Raw genomic sequence first — 21,809 nt, forward strand, 5'->3', positions numbered from 1 at the left:
GGGCATCCCAATGTCCGAATTCGAACGTTCAATGGACGTCCATAGGAATTCCGTGTGCTATCTGAGAAGTAACACTAAATAATGACTAATATTGTTTTCATTTCATTAATCATTTTATATTAAGACTAATAAATTCGAGTTTATAGAGTAAAAAAATATATCGATATTCTCTTCTCAATATCCATCTTAAATAAATAAGAACGTTATGTTCTTTAATTTTTTTTTCAATATGTTTCATTATCACATATGTAGGAAGCCATAATAAATATATTCAAAATTTATAAATATAGTAGATTTATTGCAAACTACGAATACAAAATATAATAGGAAAGTTTTAAAAATCTTTAAACTTGATATGAAAAAAAACTCTGTATACATATATAATTTCTATAATACATTTCTGTGAAAAAAAGTTTATATATATGTCAAGAGATACTAATGTGTAAAGATGTTAAGATTTATAAAAATATTTATAAAAGTTACAATAATATTATATTTATATTCTACAAAACATATCAAAGAAATATGTACCTCCCTTTTTTATATAAAAATAAAATATTTTTTGGAAAAGCAATTTTCTCTGAGATGTTTGGTTCTTGGAATCTTTTTAAGTCAAATCTTGAATTATTTTCTCTCTTGTGCTATGACAATGTTTAGAAAATGCAGTCAGTTTCACTTTGTGTATATGTACTAAATTTCACCTGTTATATGTACTAAAAATATTCTATAAAATATGTCCTAAACTTCTTATTCTATTTTTATGACTGCGTTCTTTGTTGTGTACTCTTTCGTAAATTCTGTGACAATGCTCTTAATAGAAACTACAGGCAATGGAGGCAGTGGACCGGGATGTCTCTTCCTGTGACAGATGAGACCGGGCTTTTGAGCAAACGCTTGGCCGCAAATATCACAAATGTAAGGTCTCTTTCCGGTGTGAATCAACACATGTTGCTCTTGTGCTGTTTGTCGTCGAAACGTTTTTCCACAAACAGGACAGGGAAATGGCTTTACTCCGGTATGCACCCTCATGTGCGAGTCAAGATCGCGACCTCGGAATCTTTTACCACAAGTCGGACAGAGCACTTTCTCCCTGGTTTCATGCCACATGATATGCTGCTCCAAGTTCTCCTGTGTAGTCATGCCCCGTCGACATATCCGGCAAACAAATTCCGGCTTATAGTGTCTATATTTCATATGGGCTTTAAGAGCGTGGAGATTCTTGCTGAAATGACCACAAACATCGCACACGATTGGCGGTGCTTCGCTATGATTTTGCTTCACGTGATGATTTAAAGCTTTCTTGATCTTGAATTGCTTGCCACAAATATCGCACGCATAATCGTAATTGCTCGTGTGCAATCGGATATAGTGATTTTTCAGAGTGCCTTTATTATTGCTCTTGTATTTGCACACGCTGCATTCATACATTTGTTGTCGATGATTTCTTTCGATATGAGAGATCAAATAACGTCGAAGACTGAAAGTCTTCGGGCAATCGGCACATTTGTGTCTGTGCTGTTTCAAATGCTCGGCGAGATTGCTCTTCTTCAGGAATTTGCGGCAACAATGATCGCATTCTACACACGTCGCTTTATTTCTGGCCGATCGATTATCTTCGATTAAAATTCGCGGACTAGATTCTCTCGTTAAGTTTACGTTTATCCCTTCTGGTATTCGCTCTTCAGCTTCTGTTAAAGGTTTTTTTCTTTTCATTCGTTCGCATTCGAGTTTTCGGGTGACAATGGATTCAACGTTTAATGGATCTGCCGCTCTAAAACATAAAAGGATAAAAATGTACGTTATTATTGGCTATAAATCGAGAATTTGATTGCTTAAATCTATTAATTCGAACCATTAAGAGTTTGTTAATAAAAAAGGAAATGATAGGAAGTGATTTAATGATTACTGGACGATTTAATAAACACTTTATTGACGTTGTTTTCTAAGTTACCTTCTTAACTGAGTGTGATTAGAAGTCTGTAGCTATTTACAAAAGACACCAACTTTATATATTGATTAAAGCGTTGCTTATCGCAATGTAAAGCAAAATTTTTTGGCCATCTAAAACAGAGCAGGGATTAGTATCATCATTAATTCTGCGAATGGCAAATGGTAACTTACCTGACGCGGCAAGAACAAATAAATTCTCTACAAAAATCAATGTGTAATTATTGAGGTATAGATTAATCGAAGGATTTGGAAAACGTAATCTTGATTAATTATCTTCATTAATATATTTTAAATACATTTTCTGTACATGAGTTAAATCATTTTTCTTCGTTAGAAATAAAACATATATTTATATTATAACATCATTAATGGAAAGTATAATCGTATTATAATCGTAATATAATCAAATCGCAGTATTAAAGTATACACAAGGGAGAACAATAAATCTCTTATTTTATAACTGCAAGTTGCGACTGCGTAATTAAAAACGCTTATAGAAAAATTACTTTACTGAAAAACAATCTATCTTTATAAAAATCCTATTTTCTAAAGAAAGAGCAGATAAAATAAATTATTCACTAATTTTTTAGACTTTATCATCAAATTCACGATTGAGGATCTGATAAACTCTTATTACTGCTCAAATAATCTCTAACAAACTTGCTTACAATGCCTGTCACAGGTATAATCGGTAATGGCCCAAGCGGTCCAGGATGCATTTTTCTATGACATATCAAAGAAGATCTTCGCGGAAATTTCGCTCCGCAGATGTCGCAAGCATATACATTATGCATGTGCGTCAGAATATGTTGTATTTGATTCGAACGTTTTCCGAAACTCTTTTTACAAATCGGACATACGTAAGGATTAGTTTTCCCGTGACATTTGATTATGTGTGCCGACAAATGAGGTTTCTTATTGAAACACTGTCCGCACGTTGTACAAACATGCAGGCTTGATACTCGTTGTTTGTCTCTGTGTCGGCGTAAATGTGTTTCTAAATCAACCACATTGAAGATATCTCGTCTCCCGCATATGCCACACTGGAAACCCGATTTCAAATGAACGTGTTTATTGTGCGATTTCAATGCTGAAAAACCACCAAATTCGCATTTGCAGATAGTGCATGCTACAGAGACACTACTGTGGGAGCTATGCATATGTCTCGTAATAGCGTACATTGTTTGAAATTCCTGATTACAAGCAATGCAGGTGTTGCAAAAAGGATCCAAGTGCTTTGTAGTAAAGTGTTTTCTCAAGTCCGGCTTAGTCCAAAAAATGGTGTTGCACAGTTTACACAAGTATTTGGCCTCGCCATGATTTATGGCCATGTGACTCTGTAGCTTTTTTGATGATTCAAACATGCCATTGCAGATGCTACATGTATGCTCGTGAAGTTTCAAGTGTCTTATTAAACTCCCTTTCGTTTGGCACGGAAAGGTACAAATAGTGCACGCATAATGATCATATGATGGAGTTCCAATGTCCTTATTTTTCTTATTACTTTCTATGTTGTTAATTTTATTGGCAGCGTTCATAGATGTTTCCATAAACAAAGCATCTGCTTCCTGAAGAGTTCCTTCAATCTTGATTGCATCGATCTTGATTTCGTCGAGTTCTAGTAAATCAGTAAACCTACGACAAAAAAAAAGTTTTGTCATAAAATGTCCAAAAATATGATGAAAATGCCTCGTTTTATCTTATTTTAATAATTTATTTGATTTGCGCCTATAATAATAGACATTTTAGTAGGTCAAATCAATGAAAAATATAAGCCCAATATTTTGCAAAAGCTTTCCAAGAGTATGTAATTTTTTTAATGATTTTTGAATAACAATTTCATAAATTTATTGTTTCAATTATGCATTTCTTTATTATCAAGATGTCATAGGGTGTCTCACAACTTCCGTATAATATTTTATTAGCATATTCTAGAAGTAAAATAAAGCCAAAAATTCTAATATAAAAATTTTGAAGCTGCAATAGTTTTTGAGTTATAAGCGATCAAAGTTTGTCAATGATATCGTAAAACTCGCACGCTCATGCCCGTAATTACATTTATACACGAACCGATTTGTCATATGTTATTGATTTTTTTAAGTCAGGTGATATTGATTTTATTGCACAGTTGATATTATTAGTCATTTCCTTTATGTATATATGTATTACACATCGTACATTATAGGCGAATATTAATAAATTATAAATCTTATACGGAATTTAATTATTATTATAATTTATTATTATTATTATTTTTCGCGCTTCGAAAAAAATAAAATAATTAAAACTACATAAAGGCGTAATACACAAATTTGAATCGCTTCAACATAATCGCCAAACAACACAAAATCGACTATTAGTTTCGACTGTCAGTCAACAGAAAAGGTCAAAAGTCGACTTCAAAGTTAGACTGAATGCCAACTTATAGTTGACTAGTAGGCGACAAATGTCTTGACTATAGTCGACCGTAAGTCGACTTTATGACGAAAAGCCGACCATCATTTTGGCGAGTAGGTCGACTTTTAGTTAATATTATGGCGATTATAAGTCGACTTTTAGCCAATTTGACGTCATTTATATTAATTTACATTTTCATTAGGGTAGTGACATTTCCCAAAAACTTGATCAATTCCCATATAGCACCGCAAAATTGTAACAACATTGCAACAAAATTTTTCTATAAAATTGCAATATTGCAAAAACATTGTAAAATATTGCTACAATGTTGTTATGATATTGCAGCAACAGTGTGCTTACAGAAATATTGCAATATAATATTTCAGCAACATAGCAATATAATATATATGCAATAATACACTTTATTTATGGATATAATAACCTTTTGACATATGAAAATAATAATAAAAAATTAGACCTATAAAAGTCAGGATCTAGTATGTATATAGATTTTATAATCTCAAAATTTATTTGTTAAAAGTATCGTATAAAGTTTGTTTGAAGTATCTTGCATATAAAAAAATTATCAAATATTTGGTTTTATATAAGAATAAAAATTAATAAACAAATTTCAGTCCATTGCCTGAATTCCCTGTGTTGGGGTCATATCATACAATTTAAATTTAGTAAAGATAGTTGTTATATCTTTGATCTTACTAGCCGCTCTTTGTAAACTTTATATAATCATCATGACCAGAAATTAAATGCGGGATAGATAGCGCAACATGTGCCGCATAGCGGTACACGAACGAATTAGCGATTACCGAATACTATTTTTGTAACGTTTTTGGAATGTTGCTATAATATTGCTAAAATTATATTGTAAACTAATATCTCTGCAATATTTCTGCAACACTATTAAAGTTATATTGTAAAATAATGTTTATGCAATATTTATGCATCATTATACTGCAATATACAATGATGCAATGATAGAGCAATGTTGCTGAAAACTTCAGTGGGACTATATGGGATATTTTCTTAAGTAGGTCAATGAATTTGATTATTTACATAAAATATATATTATTTTCGATTGGACATATAATAAGAAAGACGGCTATTAATTTGTTGGAAATGTGGTTGCCTCTAAGTCGACTTACATTCAACAGTTAACGTCAACAAAACCCATTCTTGAAATAGTCGGTAATAATAGTTAAAATTGATTTTAAGTTGTCTAGAAAAAAACGACTACCAACCGGCAAACAGTCATCCGTGTCGTGTGGATTATAACTCAAAAACTATTGAGGCCTCCAAATTTTTGTACTAAAATTTTTGGCTCCATTTTAGCTCTAGAACACGCTATTAATGTATTGTACGGAAGTTATATATGTGTGAAGTGATATATATATATATATATATATATATATATATATATATATATATATATACAGAGTGTATCAAAACAAGTATAGTATCCTTAAACGGTTGTATTCCTGAATGAATTCTAAGACGATTTTTCCTTTACAAAAATTTGATTTGAATCTTAGTTTTTTAATTATAAAAGGAAATAGTGAGCAAATTACGGGATGGATACATATGGTAGGCAGGGGCGGCGCAACTCATCGTCCGATGCAAGCGTTTACACGAGGCGCTCGCTATAGCTGATCGAGCGCTACAGCGTATCCATCCCGTAATTCGATCACTATTTCCATTTATAACTTACAAACTAAGCTTCAGATGAAATTTTCGTAAAGGAAAAATGATCTTAGAAATCATTCAAGAATACGATCCTTTAAAGACGAACGATTGTTCTAAATCACCCCGCTACAGCGCTCGATCAGCTGTTTGCAATACGCGATAAGTGTGTGTGTATATATGAGAACGTGTACGCGTATTACATACATACATACACGTTTACACACACATACACATACAAACACTCACTCACTCTCTCTCTCTCTCTCTCTTTCTCTCTCTCTCTCTTACTCACTCACTCAGTCACCTTCTCACTCGTTCACTAACTTACTTATTCTTACCTTGTAAAGATTCTTCGTAAATAAAATAATTAAACAAATAATTGCTGCACGGTCGCGGATAACGCGAGTTTTTTATCGATTATTTTGTATCGATACTTTTACACTTTTATATTCACGCACTGAATCGATAAATTGATTAACGATCGCGTTTATTCACAATAGATCACTACCGATTCACTTAATCACTTGAAAAAACGCGTTATACGTATTATTTGATACGGAGAGAGCGCGACGACAACAAGCAAGTTATGTCGATACTAGCGCTGCCCGCCGCCGATTGCAAACACCTCTAGTATCGAAATAATCTGCTTGTGTCGTCGCGCGCTCTCCGTGTTAAATAATACGTACACGTATAACGCGTTTTTTCAAGTGATTAAGTGAATTGGTAGTAATACATTGTGAATAATCGCGATCGTCATAATCGTTATAATCGTTAATCAATTTATCGATTCAGTGCGTGAATGTAAAAATGTAAAAGTATCGATACAAAATAATCGATAAAAAACTCGTGCTATATGCGGCCGTGCAATAATTATTTGTTTAATTATTTTATTTATGAAGAATCTCTACAAGGTAAGAATAAGTGTGTGAGTGAACGAGTGGGAAGGCGAATGTTTTTTTGATTAAATCTGCTACCAATCTACCGTCATACTGCTAACATTTTGTTTAAGGGATTATTATATATATCTCAAAAGATTGAAAGTTAGCTTAGAAAATTTAAAACAAGAACTTTCAGCATCCATATTACAAACGTTCATGAATTAAGAATTATTTCTTCAATCTGAATATATAAGAGATTAAAAATATAATATTTTTTCAGACGAAAAAACTTAATTTATTACAATATAAAAATTCTTTAATACAAAGTGGAAATTCCGCGATTCCTCTTGCTTGCAAATTATCTATTGTACTATCGCACAATTCTTCTTAAATCCAAAAATAAATTAGACTTCGTTAAACTTTCTTTTCTGCTTCCGTCTTCAACAGATTCTTGATCAATCGTTATCATAAGAAGAAGAAGTAGCGGTCCATGATGTTTCTTCCGATGATCAGTCTTGACTTCTGACTGAAACTCTGGCCGCACATGTCGCATGTACTGAGTATCAAACAGATGCTGCTTACACGGATTTTGCTTCTGAATAATTTGTCGCAGATCACATGTCGCATGTCTCTTCAAGATGTGCGACAAGAAGGTCACACATGGCTTGTAGCGCTCTCCCAATTGTAGCTTGCAGTGTCTCTCTATATAGCGATTCCTCCTTCCTTCGCAAACTTCCTCCACATATGTGGCAAGAAAACCTCGCTGTGAAGTTGATTCAGGTGTTTCTTAAAAGTAAATGAATTATAATAAGTTTTGCCACACACGTCGCAGACCGCAAACTGAAATACCGTAAATATTTTGCATGTGCATCACAACGTGCACACAAATCGCTCTTCATCTTGGTGCACTTGAAAACACTTGTCGCTTGCATACGTAATTCTCCATATGCTTCTTCAGATAATGCTCTCATAACGATCGCTTGCATTTATAGATGGCACTCGTCGCAAGTCTTTGGAAGCGTGCACCTTGGTTGTTTCTACAGTTCTTCTTTTAGCTTGAAAGATTTCTTGCGGTGTCCACAAAAATAAAAATGGTTTTCATATAATTTCTCAACTGCAAGGCGTTAACAAAATTAGTAAAGGATACATTACAAATCAGGGCGTTTTTCCTCAACTTCTCTTTTATTCAAATAGATCTTCTGGATATATTTAATGTATATTGCATTAAACGGCAGCAATGAATGTGGCTTTCTTGATTTATTTTTCATGTGTCAAGTTATTTTTTATTTAGATTTTCCTGTGCATATCATTTCTTGTATTTTAGGGAACCAGCAATTGTGGTATATTTTTCTTCATATGTTTGCAAAAAATCTGTATTAGTTATATTCCTGTAAAAATTTTAGAAAAAAATTATATCAAAAACTTCATAACTGATTAATATAAAATATACTTACTTCAGTATTGTACAATTTTAGGAAATGGTTGGTAAAATTATCTTTGAGGATGATTTAAAAAACGCATCAAGGTTGTTACAAAAAAGAGTCATCTTAATATTATATGTATTAATTAAAACTATGTTATTTATCTTAAGATAATTACAAAAACTCATATCATTAAAAATATTTATTTAAAACAGAAGTTTATATACTTGTGCCACAAATCTTATTTATCTTAATTTAATACAATTATTTTAGAAAAAATAGTTCGGCGTATTTTTATTATTTATTAATACGCTATTATTTATAAATCACGATATAGTAATGTATACATACATGTATATTCTAGAAAATATATGTTATCATGTATGGAGAAACCTGTGATAGAAATTGTTCGAGATGTACCCTTTATATTGATTATTTTGTATGAATGTTTTGTATATATAAATTATCATATCATATTTGAAAAATTGAAAGACTTTTTGAATGTTTTTAAATTTTAAAAAACTAATTTTATTCTTATGCAAATTATTATGTTTTACGTTTCTCCATACAAAAATTTAATAGATCTGAATAATATAACATTTACTATACATTAAATACAGAAAGTTATAGTATAGAATATAAAGGATTGAACAATTACATATGTATATTTGTCTGTAGATATTCAATATTATATTGTTTAATATAACTATGTCTTAAAAAATTATTGTTTCAGAACTCTCAAGCAGTGCTGATTCTAAAGTAGAAAATGAAGAAGAAAGACTTTACATTTGTACAAAGTAAATTATTATTTTAATGATAAAATAAAAATATTTATTATTTGTTTCTCTCGTTTTTAAAATCGAATTTAACAATAATTTTTAATTTTTTCATGTTTAAATATTTCATTTTTAAAATCATTATTTGAAAAGGAAAAAAATATTAATGTTTAAATTATGTTTATTTTAACAAAGTATGTTTATTTTATTTTTCTATAAAAAATGCAAGATTCTATAATTATTGTAGAAGCTATTATTGTAGAGCTATTTATTTTGTAAATTAAAATTAGTGTCAATGAATAAAATAATAAAATTAAATTAAATATATAACAAAAAAATAATGATGATTACATAATCAAAAAAAGGAATAATAAATTAATGTATATATATTTACGCATCAAGAATATATATACATTAAATTCATTTTTTGTAAAATAATTCTACATTGATCGAAAGGAGATTTATCAATTATATTCATAATTTATCAATTATATTAATTGATATCATCATTTCTAACATGTTCTTTTTCTACTCATAAGAGATCAGCATTAAAAAAAATATTTTTTATCGAGTAATAATATTTTAACCATTTATTTTTAACCAATAAAATAGCTTTTAGAAATTTAATTTTTATTAATAAATAAAAACCTGTAACTTCAAAATAGATAATAAGATTTATGAAAATAAACATTATGCTATCGATGCTATTTGTAATGCATTTTATTGGCTCAAAAAATGTACAGTGTTTATTCTATTATAATGATAAGATTATCAGATGATCTTATGATTGAAAGGCAAAACAAAAATTGAAAAATCACTTTTTTATTTTTGTAAATATATAATTTACAATTATTGAGTATATAATCTATACAGTTTATATATATATATATATATATATATATATATATATATATATATATATCTCCAATTTAATTAAATCTTGAAAAATAAGTAAAGATATGAACTTATATATATATATATATATATATATATATATATATATATATCAGTTCATATCTTTATTTATTTTTCAAGATTTATTTAAACTTTGGATACAAACAAGGCATTGTACGTCTCTGGTCTTCAAAACTGGTCACAGTATAGTCAATAAAATATTTTCGGCATAATTGTTCTTATTGCTTGTTTTATTTCAATGAAAAAAAAATTTACTTTTTAATTGAATTCTAATTTGAAAAGATAAAGAAAAGATAATATATATATATATATATATATATATATATATATATATATATATATATATATTCATATTCATATAACATAAACTATATCGTCATTCATTAATGACAACCGTAAAAAATCTTATAATTTTGGTTAAAGTTTTCGCAAAAAGAAAAAAAAAACAAAATTGATTAATATCTTGTAATTTTTATTAGATATTATATATTTGAATAATATTGTAAAAATTGAGTTTTTATAACTATTTTACAATAAAAAATCAGAATTGTTTTATAATTTTACGGTGACCATAAACAATATGTGTAAACGAGAATTTTGTTGCAAAATTTTAGAATTACCAAGACCTTATGTTTCTATCATGTAGAAAAAATTTTCAATTATTTTATCGTTCTTATTACGCAACAATTTTGCACGCTTTTGCTATTTTAAAGAGAAAAGGAAAAAATATAGATAAAAAAAAAAACACCATACGAATACGTATTCACATATCAAATCGAGTGTTCACACCTCCTCGTCGATTTTCTCTTCGTTCTCTTGCACGTATTCTTTTGTGAATTCGTTAACGAGATCCGCGATCGGCATAACAGGCAACGGTGGATGAGGACCAGGATGAGTCTTTCTGTGACAGATTAAGCCTGGCTTTTGCGTGAACGCTTTGCCGCAAATGTCGCAAACAAACGGTCGCTTGCCAGTGTGGATGAGCAAATGCTGGCGTAACTGTGATCTCCTGGCAAAAGGCTTTTTACAGATCATACAAGAATGCGGCTTGCATCCCGTATGGACCACCATGTGCCTCTTGAAAGAGTCCTTCTTTGTGAACGTCTTACCGCATTCGGCACAGACTATCTTATCACGTTTTTCGTGTTGCGTCAGCAAGTGCTGATCCAGATTTTCCTGTGTAACCATACGTCTTTTGCAGATGTGACATTCATATTTCGGCTTGTAGTGCGCCCATTTTTGATGCACGTACAACGAACCGGAATTTAGACACACTTTGTCGCACACATCGCACTTGACCGGCTTCTCTTTGTGATGAAATCGTATATGATTCGTTAGATCACCCTTGACTTTGAATTTCTTTGGACAAGCACTGCACTGGTGCTCATATTTGTCCGTATGCTTCCTTATGAAGTGAGATTGCAAGGAATGTTTCGATCTGCAAACAAAGCCGCATGCGCCACAAGGAAACATCGTGTTACTGGATCGCTTCCTGGACCAGGTCTCGTGCTTCCTTTCTAGATGCGCGGCAAACGAGCTCTTCTTCAAGGTTCTATAGTCGCACACAGCGCATATATAAGCGCCGTCCTCTTTTATACACACTTTTTTTTTATGAGTCCATGCTACGTGTTTTCTAAAAGATATCGCCGAGTCGAACATCTCCGAACATAATTTGCATTTGAGAGCCCCGCTTGGACTCTTCAGAGACGTTTTCGTAGGCGACGACGCACTATCGCTAAGAGGAGAATCTATCATTTCTTCCTCAAGATATTCTACCTGTCCCTCATCATTATATGTACTCTCATCGTTATATGTACCCTCATCATTATATGTACCCTCATCGTTATATGTACCCTCCGATTGATATTCATCAGTTTTTATGTCTACCTCTGTAAGTTTCTCGATAGTGACCGTACTGCCCTGCACTTTCACTTGGTATAAATTTCCAGCAGTTTTGTCATCTAAGACTTCGTTGATGCCGTTCAATGTGATCGGTTTTACATCCAATTCTTCCGTTTCCTCAACGTCTCCGTTAAGAATGCTCTCATCATTATATAATTTCTCCTCCATAGAGTCGTATTTTTCATCTTCAAAATGATATTCTTGTTTCATATCATTCATATTTTCTTCCTCCAATTCATCCATTTCTTCCTCTATTTGGTCTATTCCTTCTTCTATGTGTTCCGGTATATCTTCATCTGGCAGAGGCGTATCATCTTCAGGTATAAACGCGTAATACGGTTTGCCATCGAATTCTAAAATTTGCCATTTCTTCATTACCAACGATTCCTTGTCAAATATAAAAATACCACGAGAATCGTAAGCGTCTGCTTCATACCTGAAACATCAAGATATAGAATAATTATTATAACAAATATATGATTCACTTATGTGTCTGTATATCAGAGAAATTATACACTAAAAATATTATTTATCGCGTGCTATATAGATTTAATTATAAAGATCAGATCAACGAAGGTACTCACAAACAAGGAGCTAAAACTACTACCCTTCTTGTTGATCAGCATTGCAGTCCGTTGTGACCTACATTGGTTACGAAACTGCCATATAAAATGGGAAAAATTCGAAATAAATGAAATATTTTCATAAAACAAAACGTTACTTAAACATTTAGTATAATCAATAATATTTATTTTAACAATTGTAGAAACATATGCATCAGTTATAGAGAGTGAAGCCTGTTTATAAATACATTAAGTTGTATTTTTAGTAAAAAAAAAGATGGAAAAAAAATAACAATATTTTTTTAGAATATCAGCAACAATAAAATATATAAAATCTGTATATATTTTTAATAACAAATAATGTTACTTATAAAGAATTATGTAACTGATTTATTATTCATAAAATTACAATATGTTTAACTCTTAAGTATATTAATTAAGTAGCAACCAAAAGCAAACTTCATAATATAAATTTTACAATTTATAAAGAGAGATTTCTTTCATAACGTATTTCTAACTGAAATAATCAAATATTTTTTCAGATCTCTCTTAATATGTTTGTGTATTTGGATTTTCCAAAAATTACAAATTTTAATCATAAGTAATTTTTTTTAAAATTTGTGTTATTATACAAACAAAATTTTAAATTGTTCAAAAAATTTTTTTATTAATAATGATGTCCTATCTTCTTGATACTTAAGAGTTATTTGTTATAATAACGTGTGTGTATGTGTTATGTATGTATGTATGTATGTATGTATGTATGTATGTATGTACGTACGTACACACACACACACACACACACACACACACACACACACACACACACACACACACACACGCGCGCGCGCGCGCGCGCGCGCGCACACACGAACACGCACGCACGCACGCATGCACGCACACGCACACACACGCACGCACGCACGCACGCGCGCACACACACACACACAATCAAGTAGGCTGCATAAAGTGTTGAAGGCATGAAATTAGATAACAAAATAACACAAAAATGAAATAAAATATTATAATGAATTAAAATACAATAAAATAAAATAAAAAATGTATGAGAAACTTATTTAACACATATAAAAATATTATAGATTTCAAAAGGATTTATATATATATATATATATATATATATATATATATATATATATATATGACAGTATATAATTAAAATTAAATAATAATTAAAAAATTAAACATTAAGTATAATAATTAAAAGTAAACAATAAGTATAATAATCTTATTTTATAACTTTTGCATGTTATTATTGCATACTTTTCGATTACTGCAAGCCGCATTGTTTTTTGGACATGTTATTACAATCACAATGAAAATGCGCTAATTTGTTTAATTTTGTTATATTGTATTTCTATTGACGCTATCAATCGTATTACAAGCAAGATACTATATATATATTTCATGCTCGGTTCTTTTTTTAGCGTTTAATTTTATACTATGCTCGTATTATACGTTATCGCAGACCTCACAAAACACATTTTTATTATCTATCTCTTTAATTACATGGAAGAAAAATAAACAAAAGACATAATAAACATTTTCAAGGAGTAAGGCACGATGTTCGACGTTCCATATTCGCAATCTTATTTCTTTATAAATTCCTTCAATATGTGATCGATATGTATCACTGGTAGAGGCGGCAGAGTGCCTGAGTGAATTTTTCTGTGGCAAATGAGACCGGCTTTCTGCGCAAATGACTTGCCGCACACGTCGCACACGTAAATACGTTCGCCGGTATGCAAAAGAAGATGTTGACTAAGGCTGCTGTGCCTGGCGAAAGCTCTGTTGCAGACCGTACAACTATACGGTTTATCGCCCGTATGAATCCTCATATGCTTCCTCAGATCGTAATTTTCGAAGAAGGTCTTGCCGCACTCCTCGCACACCGACTTTTCCTTCCTCTCGTGTTGCGTCAACACGTGCTGATCCAGATTCGCTTGCGTGACGAGTCGCCGATGACACAACGGACATTCGTATTTGGCCTTATAATGCGCGTGCTTCTGATGAGTATACAAACTGTGGCTATTGCGACACGTCTTGCCGCATACATCGCATATCACCGGCGATTCCCGATGATTCAGCCTCGTGTGAGTGGTGAGATCGCCCTTGATCTTGAATTCCTTACCACATTGCTCGCACGAATAACCGTAATGCTGCGTATGCTTGCGCACGAAATGTGATCTCAGGGTCTCCTTACGAGCGCAGACTAAACCGCAAACGATGCAAGTGAACTCACGTTTATCATTGAATTTGTCGTCCGAGATTCCCTCATGCTTCTCGGCCAGATGCGCGATCATCGTGGATCTCTTGTTGCACCGAAAATCGCATGATACGCACGAGAGAGCTTCCTGATTCCGCGGCACTGCGACGGTGAACGCAGAATTCTTCTTCACATCTGATTCACACCGAACGCTGATTTCCGTCGTATGTGTGAGCTTGTGTCGCTTCAGTAGGTTCTTGCTCTTGAAGCGTTTAGGACAAGCATCACAAATGAGAAAATCGCTTTTGCGAGTGTTCTCTTGAGATTTTCTTTCTTCTTTGCCTTCAGAAATAGATGATTTTTCTCGAGTTTTGATCGTTGCCACTTTCTCGACGAAGGCATCCGCAATTGATTTCCTAAAACATTATGAGAGAGCATCTTTATTACGATTCTACTGTAAATTGGAAAATGTATAGATCTTTGACTACTTACATTCAAACTTAAAATTTGTGACGACATTGAGCATATACGAGCAGAATTGGAATTATTTTCATCCCATTTGCTCAGGGTCGGAAACAGAATTTGGTGTAGGATGTTTATAGAATAACAGAATAATTATAATGTATATATTTATTATTTTATGTAAAATTATTAAATATAATAAACATTATTTATGCAATATTAAAAATAGAATAGAATAATTGTTAGAATAAAATATAAAATAATATTTTTTATTGATATATTTCTTCATGTTTCATAGATAATTCTTGATCATTCCGGCAATATTACAACCTATGGATGTTAATGGCGTCAAAAGTTAGAAATCTATAAAATTATTTTCGAAAAACTGAATAGAATTTTCTCTTTCTAATCTGGCAATTCGTAAAATCTTTACTGTAATCAAAAAACAATTTAAAAAGAAAGTACTGCTTTATATACATTCATAAATTATTATATAATCCCAATATAAAATAATAATATAAATTATATAATTATAAGAAAAGAGTACACTTTTAATTATCTGTCAGAATTAACACAATCATAAAAAATACATTTATTTATTTTGATAATAAAATATCATAATCATGAACGCCTTGTTTGTTAAAGACAAGTAAAGAATATTCCGAAAGTATTCAAAACTTTGGATCATCCACTGGAACATCCACTTTTTCTCCTAAAATAAAAATAAAAAATTATTATTAACAAAATTCGACAAAAGCAGATTGGATCAATTTTGATGTTACTTACACCAATCTAAAAGAATTATTAAAACAAGTAAGAAAACATATTTTTCTAATATATGCAAACGAAAGACAAAACCATCTGCTTTCGATTCCTGCAAACATATTAAAAATTTTTTTAGTATTATACATATATATTACACATATATACTATATATATGTATAATGCTTTATTTACATACCGTTGCTGATTATGTTATTTGTGTTATTTCATATAAGATAAAACAAATTCATAAAAATATTTTATTAATATCCTCATATAGTAAAGAATAATTATATGCCATTTTACGACTAATCCAGTTTTACTAAAAACATTTGGTGTTGACTTGGAAATAAATTGACTTTTAAGAGATATTTTTTATTAAAATATGTTCTTATACTTATCATAGCTTATATATAAACATATATACTGTTTCATCAATCGATAAATCGACCATAAAAACAAATTTACAGTATTAAATTTGAAGTTGTATTCTTATACATATTATTTTTTAAAGTAATTTGCTTATCACGTTAAATGTATCAATAATAAATCAATGTATAAATATTGAACGTATTATATCATTTTTGTTGTAAAATTTTTTTCTTCACATATAAATTTGTTTATCTCTTTTTTTTCATCAAATTTATCAAAACTTTGCGGAAAGTAATATTTAACTAACAAGGATAAAAATAAGAGTTAAAGTAAAAAGTAAAGTGAAAGTAATAAGTAAAAAAAAAGAAGTCAGCTGATAAAATTATATTAGCTAAAACGAAATCCGCCTTCTCGGTCTTAGCTAATGAAATAAAAAGCCAATTTTTCAAAATGCACTTCTAGATTTTCGACACAAAATTTTTTAGATGAATTTTATTATACGATCATTTCTTCTTCATGAAATCGTTGAGAATATGATCGATGTGCACCACCGGTAAAGGTGGATGCACGCCAGGATGCGATTTCCGATGACAAATTAATCCAGGTTTCTGCGTGAACGCTTTCCCGCAAATATCACAAATGTACGGCCGTTTTCCTGTATGAATTAACAGATGCTGCCTATAAGCGGTCCTACGCGCGAAAGCTTTGCCGCAGATATGACAATCGTACGGCCGATCGCCGGTATGGGTCATCATGTGCTGTTTTAGCCGGTGATTCTCCGAGAAGGATTTGCCGCACTCCTCGCACACGAAACTTTCTCTGCGTTCGTGCTGCAGCAGAATATGCTGATCCAGATTCTCCTGCGTGACCATGCGTCTCTTGCAGATCTCGCACTCGTACTTGGGCTTGAAATGCGCCCACTTCTGATGCACGTAGAGCGAATTGCTGTTGGAACAAGTCTTGCCGCAAACATCGCAAATTATCGGGCCCTCCTTGTGCTTGAAACGTACGTGCAGCCTCATGTCACCCTTCACTTTGAACTTCTTACCGCAATATTCGCAATCGAATTTGTATTCAGACCCGTGTTTGCGATCGAGATGTTCCTTCAACCGACGTCGGCTCTGACATTTGAAGCCGCATGTATCGCACGAGTATTCCTGCGGTTTTGTAATAATTCTGCGCCTGTTCCTCCGTCTGATCGCGCGTTTCGCGGAATGTTTTCTGCTGATATGCGAATGAAAGGTCGACTTATTAGTACTCTTGTAATTACAAAAATTGCAACTATATGCCATTGTATCCTTCAGTGTATCCTCCTGTACATGCACCGCGTCTTGATGATGTTTTAACATTTGCATCAGCGGGAAGCAAATGTTGCACTCGTCGCAGGCATAGACCTTGTCATCCTCGTTATAGAACTGATCTTCCTCGTCAGTTGCCGAAATTTCTTCCATCGAAAGTGCATTATCATCTTCTATTTTTACAACATAAAAATTATTCAACGCATCTGTATATACATTGTCATCATTTACGACCGTGAAGGTATCTTCCGCGTTATCAGTTTTGTTTTTAATCCTATCAACGGCCTGTTTCAAATCGCGTTGATTCACTTCTATCTTAGGTGTCTGTTTAATTGGGAGGAAGGCATAATAGAGACATCCCTCCAAATCAACAATTTGCCACGGCTGCATCGGAATAGATTCTTTGCCGTACACAAAATGTCCGTATCCATTTACGATCCTGAAAATTATACAGTGCGTTAGTTAGGAATTCTATCCAAAGGTGATAGTTTAAAAATCACATTTATTTTGCAATTTTATTCGTTTTACATTTGTATATAAACGTTTGATTTAACGTTACATTTGTATATAAACTCAAAGCTAAGAATAAGGAATTTTTTTTTTATATAAATGGGTGAAAGAGAGAGGCATATATTCTAGATAAATGAGAAGTTTAAAGAGAGTGGAAAGAAAATTTTGATAACTGTTTTTTATATAATTATATAATTTTGACAATTATATCATTTTTCAATCTATATAATAATCTGCTTCATTTTCTTGAGACAATCGATGATGGGGATAATCATAATTATGCAATGATAAATAAATAACTTTTCTAATGACTTACAGATTCTGTAATATATATATTCGACAAACAGTTAAATCACACTAGCGATTACAACTAATCACATATATAAAAAAGAAATTAAATCTAGAGTATACACATGCATTATACATCGAAAAATTCAGTAAAATCCCGTATAGTGCGATAAATAAATTGCAACAGGTTTCACACACATGTGTAAGACGGTAGATAAATTTCAAATTTTGAAATGAAAAATGTTATGCCTTTTGTAAACAAATTTTAAATTTTAAATTTTATACAATCCATGAGAATTGTATAATGCGGACCCCATATTATACGGGAGTCTACTATATACAATACAAATATCAATATCTAAGCACTCCCTCACAATCATATATTTATCATGTTATGAAGAAGTGTATAAATCTGCGATTTTATGCATATACATTTAGAAATAAATATTTTCAAATCAAAAAGTAATGAATAAACAAATTATTCAAATTAATACTCTATTACTTGGAAAATATTTAAATTCTAATAAATTTTTTCTATTTTTTTTTTTTTTTAATGTAACAAATAAAGTAAAAATCATTAATATAACGCATGAAAAAACGTATTAACAATTTTTTTTATATAAAAGAATATGAGCGTTTTGTTATATCGAAGAAATTTGATGTAACAAACTTTCTTACCGAGTATTATAACATCAAAAGATATGCGTGATAAGATTTACATTAACATTATCATATACTTATATGGCAATATAAAAACCTCTGTGTGAATATAACATGTATTTTTAATTGTCTTATAATAAATTGCCATAGAAAGAGAGAGAGGAGGCATCTCTCTGGATATCACTGAATTAATAAAAAAACTCGTACAACAGGAATATCTCATTCCCAGTAATATAAGTATTGATATTATACAAGCACATTATTTTACACGTATATTGTCACCATTTCCAATTACGATTCATCTCTCGTAATTTTTCGCGTAAGCTTTATGTCGATCGATCACTGTGTCAAGCGTTCATTACGTCATTCAAGATATGATCGATGAGGACACGCGGTAGTGGCGGATGAGAGCCAGGATGCGATTTCCTATGGCTGATCAGTCCTGGTTTCTGTGTGAAGGCTTTGCCGCAGATATCGCACACGTACGGCCTAATACCAGTATGAATGAGCAGATGTTGTTTGAGAGCGGTCCTTCGAGCAAAAGACTTGTTGCAGACGGTGCAGTTGTACGGTTTGTCCCCGGTGTGGATCCTCATGTGCACCTTCAATCTACTGTTCCGCGAGAATGTCTTGCCGCACTCTTCGCACACTACGTTCTCCCTGCGCTCGTGCTGTCTGAGCATATGCTCGTCGAGATTCTCCTGACTGACCATTCGCCTCTTGCATATCTGACACTCGTACTTGGCCTTGTAGTGCGCGAACTTCTGATGCACGTATAGGGAGTTGCTGTTGAGGCAGGTCTTGCCACAAACGTCGCAGATTACCGGCTGTTCTCGATGGCTAAAACGTATGTGATTCGTGAGATCGCCCTTGACCTTGAACTTCTTGCCGCATGTTTCACACGAGAATTTGAAATCGTCCGAATGCTTACGCGCGACATGTATTTTCAGCTCATATTTGTTCTTGTTCTTGTAGTCGCACTGGCTGCAATAGAAGAGTTCCGGCTGCGCGTCGCAGGTACTTCGCGGCTCCTTGTGCTTCCGCTTTATGTGAGAGTACAACGATGATTTCTTGCTGGTCTTGAAGCCGCATTCGTTGCACGCGTATACCTCGCCGATGTCCTCCAGCTTGTGGCGACGTTTATGCGAGTATAACGTGCTTTTCTTTGCGCACGTAAAATCGCAGAGATCGCAGCGTTCGCCAATATTCTTCTGGCTGGATTTCTTCAGGATTTCTTCAGCGGCAATTCCCTTTTCGTTGAAATCTTCTTCGATGCAAATTTCTTCCTTAATCATCAGATTGGAATCTTCGTATGGGATTAACGCTGCCTTCTTGGTTGTTTCCCGACTGTTTCGCAAGCAAGATTTATCAGAAGACGCGTTGTACTTTGTTATTCTACGTCTCTTTGGGGGAGACGCGCTCGAGTTTTTCTTAGATCTCTTATGATTCCGCGTCAAGTGCGACGCTAGAGTAGTGCTCCTTTTACATTCGAAGTCACACATGTTGCAAGCAAAACTCGTCGTATTTTTGCTTTTATGCTTAGACATATGTCTATTTAGATTCGCTTCGCTCGAACACTTGTAATCGCAGATCGTACAAGCGAGTTTCTTCGAATTCGTCGTGTCTTCCCCGTGTTTTCTCTTTATGTGCGCTAATAAAATCGCTAGTCTGTTACAACTCAAATTGCAAAACGTGCAAAAGTACTTTGCTTCCTCTGAACGTTTTCTTCGCGCCTCTAATTGTCCGCTGCATCGTTTTCGAGAGTTTATCTTTAAACGTTGCGCGTGCTTCTCTCTCGAGTATCTCTCGCGAAACCATGAACGCATATTGTGCGTTATCTTATGGCGATTCAGCATGGATTGCATGGGGAATTTCACACCGCATTTGTTGCAGTTGTAATTATTAATGGCTATCTCGTGAAAATGTATCGAGGAATTTATGCAACTGTCGACATTGCTACTTCTTCGATTGTTCGATTGATTCTCGTTCTCTTCAATTTTAATGGAGGTCAAATCGGGCGGTATATCAAATACACTTACGCCTTCCTCAGCTTTAGCGACGTTGTTTAACACTGGTATCAATGAATATCGCAATTTACCACCGGCATCGGCATGCTGCCACAGTCTCATCGGTATCGAATCTTTTCCGACAATAAAACAACCGCAAGAGTCCGTCTGCAAGATCTTCTTGCTGCAGTTTTGTTCTCTAAAACATATTAAAATACAACGGTTAATCTCAATGGTGTCGTTAAAACTCGAACATCTCAATCACTACTTACTGCAGATTTAAAAGTTGTTTCTATAAAAATATTTTTAATCGAATCTTGTGGAATTATTATATGGTTCGCAAGCCACACGCATATCTCCGATTTAAATCAAAATTATTCATTAAAAATATTACATTTCTTCAGCGCATATTGGAAATCTATAATTTTATTAAACACTGCAAATTATACCAAAGAATCGATTGTAATTGATAAACAATTTAGATATCTACTATTTTGATTTAAACTAGAAATGTAAAGATATGCCTTTTAGCCACATTAAAAATTATAGCATATACACATTTCAAAAACAATTTAATGTAATACGCCATTTAATAAATATAACATAATTTGCTATTTATAATAGCAAATATATTAATAAAAATTAAAGTTCCATTTTAATTTAACTATTATCAGTTCATATTTTCTCTTGTATAATGTCAAAACAAATACATTTATTGATTATACAG

The 21,809-nt window shown here is 32.4% G+C and overlaps 4 protein-coding genes across 8 annotated transcripts in view; all 4 read right to left on the reverse strand.

The window, feature by feature from the left end:
- LOC126858899 (zinc finger protein 3-like) overlaps positions 1–21,809 on the reverse strand; it is a 67,650-nt gene that overhangs the window by 2,816 nt on the left and 43,025 nt on the right. The window contains exon 5 of one of the 4 annotated variants that reach the window (XM_050609569.1): positions 10,586–12,373. The exons of 1 other annotated variant lie outside the window; for it this stretch is intronic. In XM_050609569.1, the coding sequence (XP_050465526.1) occupies positions 10,819–12,373 (1,555 nt within the window). In that variant the 3' untranslated portion in view covers positions 10,586–10,818. Of the gene's footprint in view, positions 1–10,585; positions 12,374–16,514; positions 18,058–19,048; positions 21,282–21,809 lie in introns of those variants that run through there. 2 more of the 4 variants (XM_050609571.1, XM_050609568.1) reach the window with 2 other exon arrangements.
- Positions 318–6,952, reverse strand: LOC126858922 (gastrula zinc finger protein XlCGF7.1-like). 2 transcript variants are annotated; one of them, XR_007688733.1, is made up of 3 exons: positions 6,384–6,952; positions 1,952–3,585; positions 1,743–1,771 (listed from the first exon to the last, which is right to left on the reverse strand). XR_007688733.1 is itself a non-coding variant. In XM_050609660.1 (2 exons), exon 2 carries the CDS (start codon positions 1,711–1,713, stop codon positions 748–750), a length of 966 nt encoding a protein of 321 aa, XP_050465617.1. In that variant the 5' UTR covers positions 1,714–1,771; positions 1,952–2,542; the 3' UTR covers positions 318–747. The 2 variants fall into 2 exon arrangements, 1 of the variants encoding a protein (XP_050465617.1); XM_050609660.1 differs by lacking the exon at positions 6,384–6,952 and having other exon boundaries at positions 318–1,771; positions 1,952–2,542.
- LOC126858937 (uncharacterized) lies at positions 7,264–8,215 on the reverse strand. Its single transcript, XM_050609676.1, has 2 exons — positions 7,773–8,215; positions 7,264–7,709 (listed from the first exon to the last, which is right to left on the reverse strand). Exons 1-2 carry the CDS (start codon positions 7,792–7,794, stop codon positions 7,294–7,296), a joined length of 438 nt encoding a protein of 145 aa, XP_050465633.1. The 5' UTR covers positions 7,795–8,215; the 3' UTR covers positions 7,264–7,293.
- On the reverse strand, positions 12,389–15,358 carry LOC126858920 (zinc finger protein 501-like). The gene is made up of 3 exons (XM_050609658.1): positions 15,217–15,358; positions 13,782–15,140; positions 12,389–12,579 (listed from the first exon to the last, which is right to left on the reverse strand). Coding segments are annotated over exons 1-2 (1,035 nt in total). The 5' UTR covers positions 15,219–15,358; the 3' UTR covers positions 12,389–12,579; positions 13,782–14,107.

The sequence above is a fragment of the Cataglyphis hispanica genome, chromosome 2 (assembly GCF_021464435.1).
Source record: "Cataglyphis hispanica isolate Lineage 1 chromosome 2, ULB_Chis1_1.0, whole genome shotgun sequence".
Classification (NCBI taxonomy): domain Eukaryota; kingdom Metazoa; phylum Arthropoda; class Insecta; order Hymenoptera; family Formicidae; genus Cataglyphis; species Cataglyphis hispanica.

Coding starts and splice junctions, on each gene's coding strand:
- LOC126858937 (XM_050609676.1), bottom strand. CDS start 7,794: ATGCACATGCAAAATATTTACG. Junction 7,710..7,772: donor GCACATGCAAAATATTTACG/GTATTTCAGTTT, acceptor TTTACTTTTAAG/AAACACCTGAATCAACTTCA.
- LOC126858922 (XM_050609660.1), bottom strand. CDS start 1,713: ATGAAAAGAAAAAAACCTTTAACAGAAGCTGAAGAGCGAATACCAGAA.